Source organism: Vollenhovia emeryi, unplaced genomic scaffold (assembly GCF_000949405.1).
Source record: "Vollenhovia emeryi isolate VEMERY1.0 unplaced genomic scaffold, V.emery_V1.0 DF939615.1, whole genome shotgun sequence".
In the NCBI taxonomy this organism is placed as follows: domain Eukaryota; kingdom Metazoa; phylum Arthropoda; class Insecta; order Hymenoptera; family Formicidae; genus Vollenhovia; species Vollenhovia emeryi.
Genome location: NW_011966751.1, coordinates 2,668 through 13,549, shown reverse-complemented (window position 1 = coordinate 13,549; position 10,882 = coordinate 2,668). Strand labels below are relative to the sequence as shown.

The 10,882-nt window shown below is 34.2% G+C and overlaps 2 protein-coding genes across 2 annotated transcripts; both read left to right on the top strand.

Annotated features, from left to right (window-relative positions):
* The first annotated feature begins 668 nt into the window (after window positions 1–668).
* Window positions 669–7,128, top strand: LOC105557102. Its single transcript, XM_012004250.1, has 6 exons — window positions 669–1,297; window positions 2,841–3,269; window positions 4,671–5,136; window positions 5,238–5,774; window positions 5,993–6,771; window positions 6,852–7,128. Exons 1-6 carry the CDS (start codon window positions 669–671, stop codon window positions 7,126–7,128), a joined length of 3,117 nt encoding a protein of 1,038 aa, XP_011859640.1.
* A 1,262-nt stretch (window positions 7,129–8,390) lies between these two features.
* LOC105557101 lies at window positions 8,391–10,379 on the top strand. Its single transcript, XM_012004249.1, has one exon. It carries the CDS (start codon window positions 8,391–8,393, stop codon window positions 10,377–10,379), a length of 1,989 nt encoding a protein of 662 aa, XP_011859639.1.
* The last annotated feature ends 503 nt before the right edge of the window (window positions 10,380–10,882 follow it).

Genomic DNA, 10,882 nt, shown 5'->3' with positions numbered 1-10,882 from the left:
AGAAATTACTTTAGGTGACTTAGTAAGAAAGATAGCAGAAAAGCACGGATATGAGGTGAAAATAGCACAAAAATTTGAAGATATATTTATATCGCATATTACCCAAACCGACGAAAGTGATATGAATTTTTTGAAAAGGATAGGAGATGAGCATGAAGCAACGGTGAAACCTATAGGAGGCCATATAATTTTTATTCCCAAAGGAGGAGGAAAATCAGCAACAGGAAAGGTTTTAGGCACAACATTACTGACACCCAAAGATGTGATAAATTGGAAAGTAAATTTTAATGTACGTAGTAAATATGGATCAGTTATAGCAAAATGGCACAGCTATGAAAGTGGAGAAACCATAGAAGAAAAAGTAGGCAATGAAGAACCAAGTTATCCGATATATAAGCTTTATCCTACTGCAGAATTAGCGATCAATGCAGCAAGTGCTAAGCTCAGACGATTAAAGCAAAATGAAGCAAAATTAAACATGACAATACCTGGCAATCCAGAGTTATTTGCAGAAGCTAAAATTAACTTATTAGGTTTTTGTCAAGAAATAGATGGAGAATGGGTAATAGAAAGGGCAGAGCATATTCTAGATAATAGGGGATATCAAACTATGATAGAAGCGGTAATAAGCAGAATTAATTAAGAAAAATTCAACAAACAATTGCTATATGCGGTGTAAAGTATTGCAACAAAATATGCCAAGAAGAAATCACCGTTACCGTTATCAGCAGGACTACTATCATCAGGATTACTATTATCAACCATGTTGGATAGATTGGATAATTGTATCACTGATGCTTGGTGTTATTGCTATATTTATCATAGGTTACTTTATCTTTAACAGTGATAGAAAGGCTGAATTAGCAAATGCTGAAGCCACTAAGAACTATGAAAAAATAATATCAATTGCTGTTAAAAGTTGTGATTTCGAGGTTGTAAAATTTTTGATGGAAAGAAACTTAGTAAATATTCATCGAGGTTCCGGAAAAAGGTTATTGGGGTATGCTACAGAAAAAGAGTGCTTGGAAGTTGTGCAATTTTTAGTAGGAGAGAAAGTTAATATTAATTCTACAAGTGTCATTGAAATAGATAAAAGAACAGTTTTGCACTATGCTGCAGAACAAGGTAATTTAGAAATTGTCAAATTCTTGTTACAAAATGGTGCAAATCCAAATGCCAAAGAATTTAGGGAAAAAAAGCCAAGGGATTTAGCTGTTATAATGTTACGGCACAATAAAAATAATAAGCCTTACAGAGAAATCATAGACCTATTAACCGAAGCAGAAAAAAACTATAAGTTAGAAAAATAACAGCTAGCTTTATTTACAAAGTTTCACCTAAAGATTTCATAATAAATTCACATTTTATGCAAAATCAAAAGATTCCAATAGCAGTAATAGTAACGATGTTAATACAGACGGTAGCGGCGATATGGTGGTTGGCCAAGCTGGATTTACGAGTACACATGCATGATAAATTTATAGAGCAGAACAACGGATTGACCGTTACGGTATATCGTCTGGAAGAGCGGGTAAAAAATCTCTCTGAGGAACTTGATGAGTTTAAATTACAAGTCTTAAGCGGGAAAATTAAATCTTAACATCTTTATCTAAATTTTCATTTCACAATGACTAGATATATCTTGTCCGTTGACGGAGGAGGCATAAGAGGAATAATTCCTGCCATAATACTAGCAGAAATAGAAAAAGATCAAGAAAAAAGGTAGCAGAAATCTTTGATCTAATGGCAGGTACTTCAACCGGTGGGATTGTTGTGGCTGGGTTATGCAAGAAAGATGAACGGGGAAATCCCCAATATTCAGCCAATGATTTAGTTGAGCTTTACCAAGAATATGGATCATATATTTTCAAGTCTTCGTTTTTTAGACAATCAATACTATCGTGGTTTAACTGTGCACAATACCCACACAAAAACATCGAATCGATATTGGAAAAATATTTTGGTGAAGATATTCTCAAAAACACTTTAAGTAAGGTGTTGATTACAAGTTACGATTCAGAGTTCTTCCCTTCTCCACCTAATGCTTAAGCTTAAAACACTAGATGCTTTTTACAAGATATAAGATACCGTTTTTATTGTCAACAAATTATTTAGCTAAAAAGAATAAAAAATAACAAAAAGTTTTAATTTAGGCTGATACCTTCTATAAATTAGTGTAACTGTGTATAAGTACTTTCAGTTTGTGTGGCGTACTTATACACAGTTACACTAATTTTTTACTGTGCCTTCTTATTTTATGAGAATTGTTTTACAAAGTTACTAAGCAACTCTGTTAAAGTCAATGTGAGAGGCAGTGCATCAGTTATACGTTCAGCGAATCTATCTCTTATAAAACAAGCAGCAATTTTGAGTAACCAGGTAATAAAGATACTCAAAAACATCTAAAGTTTAGTACAAATGACAAAATATATTCTCTCAATTGATGGTGGTGGAATAAGAGGAATTATTCCAGCAATGATATTATCCAGAATAGAGCAAAAAACGGGTAAACCTATTTCTCAAATTTTTGATTTATTGGTGGGTACTTCAACTGATGCTACTATTGTAGCAGGACTATGTAAAAAAGATAGCAAAGGAAAGCTACAATATTCAGCTGATGACTTGGTTAATCTTTATCAGGAGTACGGACCTTATATTTTTAAGTCTTCATTTCTAAGAAGATCAATATTTTCTTGGATTAACGGTGCACAATACCCCAGTAAAAATATTGAGTATGTACTTCATAAATATTTTGGCGATGATATCCTTAAAAACACTTTAAGTAATGTGTTGATTACGAGTTACGATATTCACAATAACTGCCCATTTTTCTTCAAAAGCTGGAAAGAGGATAGAAATTTTATTAAATTAAGGGATGTATTGAGAGCAGCAACTGCAGCACCTACTTACTTTGCACCTAAATATTTAAAAGTCAACCAAAAGGAAATGGTATTAATAGATGGAGGAGTTTTTGCCAATAATCCAGCAGCATGTAGCTATGCAAGCAGCAGAAAGCTATTTCCTAACGATGATGTAGTACTTCTTTCCATCGGTACTGGCAGATCGTCTCATTCCATTAAATACCTCAGATCGAAAAGATTTGGCAAAATATCCTGGATTAAGCCATTGATAAACGTAATGTTTGCCTCTGGACTAGATTGTGTAAATTATCAGTTAGACCAGATTATTAACAATAGCTATATCAGAATTCAATCGCAGCTAAAAGTAGCATCAACGGAGATGGACAATACAACATACGAAAATATCAAGTGTTTAAAAAAAGAAGCACAAACGATGATTGAATGTAATCAAAAAGCAATAGATAAATTCTGTACAGTAGTATCATAAACTTTAACCTTTTAATCTAGAACTCGCATTTTTGAACGTTTCCTTTTAAGCTTCAGTAAACCTCCTAACTCTATAGTTCTTGATATGATCTGGATTAAAAGCCTTCCTTGAACTTAAAACACCAAAAACTATATGGAGTAATTTACGCATTGCAGCTCCCACAACGGCCATATTATGCTTGCCTTTTTCCTTTAATCTTTCGCAGTAAGTCTTAATAATAGAGTTGTGATTTTTAGCTACTATAGCAGGAAAATAAAGAGCCTTACGCAATGTCCGTGAACCTGATTTACTTAGCTTAGGCTTGGCATATACAGATGAACCTGATGTAATATTTTTTGGTATAGTTCCTGCATATGCTGCTAATTGTCTAGCATTTATAAAGGCTTTTATATCAGGAATTTCAGCTAAAATAGCTATTGCTGATTCCTCTCCTATTCCTGGAACAGTCAATAGGAGTTGAAAATCTTCCAACAATTCTTTGTGTTGTTTTAATAGTTCACACGTGGAGTTTTTTATTGTTTCTATTGATTGTTCTATGGTCATTGCTAGACTTTCCCAAACATTTACAACTTCTTCAGGCAGTCTCTCTTTCTTTTCCAAATGATTATTTACTAATGTTAATTCATCTTTTAACGCATCTGAACAACGATAAAGATGTTTTAATTTTCTCTTTTCAGGAGGAGGTGGTGCCCAATGAGAAGGTTCCTGTCTTTGACAATAATCTGCAATAATCTCTGCATCAGACTGGTCATTCTTTTGCCGTGCGAGCTTACTTTTTGCATAAAAATTTATGCGAGCTGGGTTTACAACACTAACAAAATATCCAGCCTTGTAAAGGAATTCAGCTAAAGCTTCACTATAACAACCGGTGGATTCCATGCAAGCTTTTACTTCTTCTACGTTATGTTTTTGTAGAAAGTCCAGCAGACCTTGAAATCCAGTATCATCATTTTTAAATTTCCTTTTCCTAGCTTCACGTTTTCCTTTTTTACTTATAAACGAAAGAAAAACATCAAAGCGTTCTTTTGAAACATCTATACCAAGAAAGTTGTTGATCATATATAACTCCATACGTTACTATTTAAAATGAAAAGTAAGGCTTACCTTATGAATACAGAATTAGAACCATTGAGGTTTTTCTATGATACCGTCCAGCCTAAACTTTTGAGAAGGGGGCTCTTATCTTGTAAACAGATTTTATATCTAAGTTACAATTCAGAGTTCTTCCCTTCTCCACCTAATGCTTAAGCTTAAAACACTAGATGCTTTTTACAAGATATAAGTTATGATATTCATAACAATTATCCGTTTTTCTTCAAAAGTTGGAAAGAGGATAGGAATTTCATTAGATTGAAGGATGCACTAAGAGCAACAACAGCAGCACCAACATACTTTGCACCTAAGTATTTAGAAGTTAAGCAAGAGAAAAGAGTATTAGTTGATGGAGGGGTATTTGCCAATAATCCAGCGGCTTGTGCATATGCAAACAGTAAGAAACTTTTTCCCAACGAAGAAATCGTTCTGGTATCAATTGGCACAGGTCGGCTATCTAATCGAATAAAGTATAGAAAATTAGGAAAGATAGCATGGATAAAGCCCCTATTAAATGTGATGTTTGCGTCGAGTCTTGATGTAGTGAATTACCAGCTAGGTAACGTAATGGACGACAGATATATAAGGATACAATCACAACTGACAATAGCGTCGGCTGAGATGGATAATGTAACACCTAAAAATATTAAATGTCTGCAGCAGGAGGCAAATGCGATAATAGAGGACAACCAGGAAGTAATAGATAAATTTTTGAAATGCCAAGCAAACTAAAGAAATTATACCACAAAGCAAAGAAAGGTTTAAAAAACATAGTTTCGCCCAAAAGGCATACTAAGGGGCAAGAAGCTAAAATTTCAAACGATAAGCCAAAACCGCTCTCTGAAATTGTGATGAAACCTAGCCTATGCTCCTCTAAAGCAGAAAATGTCAAAAAAGGAATAAAAGAAAAAATAAAAAGCTTAAAAACAAAGAAAGCAAAACCCGTAGAAAAAGAGCTGAAAAAGGGCAACGTGTTCAAAAAAGGCTTCAAAAAGCTAAAAGCAAAAGTAAAAAAATTAAATCCAATAAAGGTTAAGAAAAATAAGATCATTGGAAGCAAAAAGTTAGCGCTTTTACTGACATCTGCTACAATCGTGGCAATTTTACCAACATTCAGTTTAGCTCCTCTTCCAGCCTTAGCCATAACTTCTGCATGTGTTTTCAGTATTAATTTTATTGCAGTCAAGACATTAAAGAAGTTTATTAAACAACGCAAATTAGCAGCAGAATCTAAAGAAGTAGCAATTCAAGAAGAAGCTATAGCTGAAGCAGGAAAGCCGGAAGAAGAAATTCAAGATGTATTGGTCGAATCAATAAAAGAAGAACCTAAACAAGTTTCCAAATAATAGACATCTATATTAAATACTTTTCTATCTTTATTTAAATATTATCTATTCAATATAAAAGTAGTGGCAATTTAAAGATTTTATTTGTAAAGTTCTAGCAAAGCGGGTGTGCGAGTTAATAATTTAAAAACGTTTATCGCTGCATACTCTAATACAAACACATTTTTTGTGGAGTTGCTATGACAGTAGAAAAAATTTTACAAAAGGCTGCAAAGGAAATTTATCACCTCAGACATCCTAGTATTCTTTCTTTATTAGTTCGTGCAGCCTTCAAAGAGATTATCAATAGTAGATTTGGTACTAAAATTTTACATTTCTCTGCAAAACGCGATCTTTACAACTTATTTCTATTCCTTGTGGAATATGATGCTAACGTTGATGCCGTAAATAAAAAGGGCAATACAGTATTACACGTTGCCTCTCAATATGAATCCACAACAATAGCAGAGGTTGCTGTAGTTATGAGCAAAAATGTTAATGCTCAGAATATCGATGGCGACACTCCTTTGCATCATTCAATAAAGTATAAGCACCTTGATGTTATGCAAAAGTTGTTACAATGCGGTGCAGATATCAATCGCCAGAATCGTCTTGGTGAATCTCCTCTTCACATGGCTGTAAAATATGCTGACACAGTAACGTTGGGATTGCTGATCAAAGGGGACGCTTTTCTTGAAATTAAAAATATAGAAGGAAGTACCCCTCTTCACCTTGCAGTTTCATTGAATAAAAAAGATCATGTGGAGCTTTTATTGCAAAATAGAGCAGATATTAACGCAATCGGAAGAGATAGTTGTACTCCTCTGCACCTTGCTGTTATGAAAGGCAATAAAGAAATCGTCGAGTTATTATTAGATAGGAAGGCAAACGCTCATCTGAAATGTTTTTATAACTCTGAAGAAGGTTATACAGCACTGGAAAACGCTGTAGCAAATCGAAACAAAAAAATTGTAGCATTGTTTCTGCTTCATGGGATCATTTTAGAGTAGAGAAGATGTCCTACGAGCAAATCGTTATATACGGTATAATATTAATTATTGCTATTAAAATATTTCTTTTTTTTAGGGGAATATACAAAAACCTCGTCAGAAAGGCTCCATTGAGAGAGAGTGAAAAGAAAACAGATCAAGAACTTCACTTTCAGGTTTACAAAGAAAATCTAAAAGTAGTCGATATTGCAAAGCCAGTGGGCAAATGGACACAAATGGTTATACTGAATGATGGGTTGATGCAGCGTTTGGCTCAATTGATACAAAAAGAAGGCGATGAGAAGGGATACTGGCAGTTATTTGTGAAAGCTCAAGCTTCAACTCAAGGCAAATATAAGGGAAGGGGAAGATAGCTCCGTTTGGTAGATGCGGTTATCATGCCTGTGTGCGCTGCTAAAGTTAGTATGCCTTTTTTATTCTTTATAAAAAGTTTTACAACAGCCAACATTTGTGCAGAGTGCTACATTCGTCGATCACTCTCTATTAGTAACTTTATTTTATCTAAATCTTTGCTTGAAACAGCTTTATACAATTCAGATAACGTATCGCTCTATGAAGATGCCCTTTATAGCTCTCACTATTTTCTTTAGCCTACACATTTCTCAAATTTTAAGCATAACGTAAAATTTTTATTAAATAAGGTTTTTCTAAATAGAACGTTATTTCTTCTCTTCGCTAATCTTTACCACCTCGGACAAAAACCCACACAATAAGTCCTTTAATCTTTGATCTTCAATTTTTTTACATTCTCTCATTAGATTTAATACCTTCATTTCCCCTTTACTATCTTCATCTTCATAATAAGTCTCTTCTTTTGATTTTGGCAGTAGCACTCCATAGTTTACTGATAATGCTTTTGCCATTTCAGGTACCCTTTCAAACGACATATAATCTATACCTCGTTCATACCTGTTTATTTGTTGAATTGATAGCTCGGCTTTGTTTGCTAACTCCAACTGAGTATATGCTCTTACTAACCGCCAATCTTTTGCCTTTTGTCCCATTTTATATTTTATAGACGTTGTATCAGCTGCATTCTGGCCCATTTCGATCCCCTCTGACAAAAGTTTTACTAATACACAAAATGCACTGCGAAATTCTTGGTTCCTAATTTTTTTGAAGTTTTGCACTATGCTTAACATCTTCTCATCTTCGCTACTTACATAATCTGTTGACTTAGGAAGTAGATCCTCAAATTCAACCGATAATGCTTTTGCCATCTCTTCTGCCTTTTCAGGTGAAATGTTGTACACACCTTGTTCATATTTTTCCATTTGTGACTTTGATATACCAACTTTCTTTGCTAGCTCTGCCTGAGAGTATCCTCTTAATACCCTCAATTTTTTTATCTCTTGAATTATTTGGTAACCTAGAGAGCCAGCAGCAACTTTCTTTTCGGTAGTGGTCATTCTTCACACAATTGCAGGACAAATATATAATACAGTATTATTGAGTTTTATTAAAGCTTTACTACTAACCAATTCGCATTCTTGGGTAGCTGATGTTAGAGATCTCTACTAATTAAATATTTTTCTATTTCTGTTTAAATATTATATATTAAATACAAAAGTAGCGGTAAATTAAAAGTTTTGCTTGTAAAGCTCTAGCAAAGCGAATGCACGAGTTAATAATTGATTTACCATTGACGCTGTATACTGAAACAGTGGTTGAGGTAAATCTTATGACTGAAAATACATTACAAGAAGAAATAAAGCGTCACAACGTGCTGTACTATCAAAAAAATAAGCCAGAAATCACCGATGCAGAATATGATGAGCTGGCGAAAAAAGCAGGTATTCAAACTGTTGGTTCTGCGCCTGACGATAGGTTTTCCAAGGTACAGCATATTGTGCCCATGCTCTCGTTAAACAAAGTTTACAGCCAAGAAGACATTGAAGAATTTATAGCTAAGTCCAGAGAACTCCTAAATACAGATGAGCTGAAGATAATGTGCGAGCTGAAAATTGATGGCTTAAGTTTCACTGCAATTTATGAGGATGGTATGTTCATTAAAGGTTTAACTCGAGGTGATGGCCATTACGGTGAAGATGTAACAAAAAATGTTGCGACTATAGCAGGATTGCCTAAAGTTTTACCTGATGTAAAGGGCAGATTGGAAGTTAGGGGCGAAGTCTATATAAGAAATGATGACTTTTTAAAATTAAATAAAGACAACGAATTTTCAAATCCACGCAACACAGCGTCAGGTTCATTAAGGCAATTGGACCTAGAAGTTACCGCTAGTAGACCACTTAGGTATTTCGCATATTCTTTAATTGGTGGAACAGAAAATACCCAGTCTGAAGTATTAAATAAACTGAAAAAGCTTGGATTCTGTGTAAATGAGCATCAATGCTTAGCAAAGAATGTGGACGAAATGCTGAAGTTTTATAACAGAATCTATGATAATCGCCATGAATTAGGTTATGATGTCGATGGGGTAGTCTATAAAATCAATAATTTACAGCTACAAGATCGTCTAGGTAACACAAATAAAGCTCCTAGATGGGCCATAGCTCACAAATTTCCTGCAGCTCATGGAAAAACTAAAATAGAGAAGATATCGGTACAGGTAGGCAGAACGGGCCAATTAACACCAGTTGCTCAATTAGCTCCGATAAATATAGGCGGGGTTATTGTTACAAGGGCAAATTTGCATAACAAGGATGAAATTGAACGTAAGGACATAAGAGAAGGAGACGTCGTAGTAGTAGCTCGAGCAGGCGATGTAATTCCTAAAATTATCGATGTTGATAAAAGTGTCCGTTCTCGAAACGCACCAAAATTTGTATTTCCGAATACTTGTCCCGAGTGCAATAGTGATCTTGATGACTGGGAAAGATGTACTGGAGAAAACTTTTGCCCAGCACAGCGAATAGGAAAGTTAAAATATTTTGTGGAAGTTCTTGACATTAAAGGTTTTGGCGGTAAACAAGTGGAGTTCTTTTATGACCTTGGTTTGATAAGGAAAATATCTGACATTTTTGCTCTCGAAGAAAAACTAAAAAATTTCAACTTAAGCAAGCTAAAGGGATGGAATAAACAATCAATATCTAATCTATTGAATTCTCTCAATAGCAGAAAAACTATAACTCTTGAAAAATTCATATCTTCTTTGGCAATCAGGTTTGTCGGACCGAGTGTAGCAAAAATAATAGCCAAACACTATATATTCTATGAGAGTTGGTATGAGGCTATATCCTATGACAGCAAAGCTCCTGATAAATTAATGAGCATAAACGGTGTGGGCGAAAATACTACATATTCCTTGGAGGAATTTTTCTCTGATGAGGATAATATTGAAATGGTAAATGACCTTGCTGCTCAGTTAAATATTCTGCCTGTGGTTGCTAATACTAGTAATTCCATTTTTAATGGCAAAACAGTAGTTTTTACTGGAAAACTTTCAAAAACAGAAAGAAATGAAGCGCAAGTAAAAGTAGAATCTTTAGGTGCCATAATAAGCTCAAGTGTGTCAAGTAAAACAGACTTTTTGGTTGTCGGCGAAAAACCTGGGTCAAAGTATCACAAAGCTTTAGAACTAGATGTTAAAATTTTAACTAAGGAGGAATTTTACAAATTAATTCTGAAAGAAAAAACGTAATCTCAACTCTATTCATCTGAGTTGTACAATTTCTTCAGGTGATAAACCAGATGTTCGCAATATAATATCAATAGCAATACCTGCCTTAACTAGATCTTTTGCAACCCTGATTTTCTCTGCTTTTTTAACCTTTTCTTTACCAGTCTGCATTCCTTCAGATAAAGATTTAACTACTGCATCCAGTAATTCTTGATCCTCAATTTTTTTGCATTTACCTATGAATTTCAATACTGACTCATTTTCATATTCTGTTAGTCCAAGAAATAGAGCTTTAATATTAACTGATAATACCTTTGCTATCTTATCTAATATTTCAATTGGAATATCTGTATATCCTTGTTCATAGTCGTGTATTTCTTTAGGCGTTAAACCGATTTTACTTGTCAAGTCCTCCTGAGTGTATCCCCGTATTAATCTCTGCTCTTTTATCCTTTTCCCTACTTTGTAGAGTATAGAACTAGTACAAACTTCTTTTTCTGTATCATTATATTCGTAAATGGATA

Excerpts from the sequence above, each read along its gene's own strand:
- LOC105557102 (XM_012004250.1), top strand. The coding sequence starts at position 669 with ATGCGGTGTAAAGTATTGCAACAAAATATGCCAAGAAGAAATCACCGT. Across the intron at positions 3,270-4,670 it reads ACAACATACGAAAATATCAA|TTGGAAAGAGGATAGGAATT; the intron begins GTGTTTAAAAAA and ends TTTCTTCAAAAG. Across the intron at positions 6,772-6,851 it reads CTTCATGGGATCATTTTAGA|GGGAATATACAAAAACCTCG; the intron begins GTAGAGAAGATG and ends TCTTTTTTTTAG.
- LOC105557101 (XM_012004249.1), top strand. The coding sequence starts at position 8,391 with ATGCACGAGTTAATAATTGATTTACCATTGACGCTGTATACTGAAACA.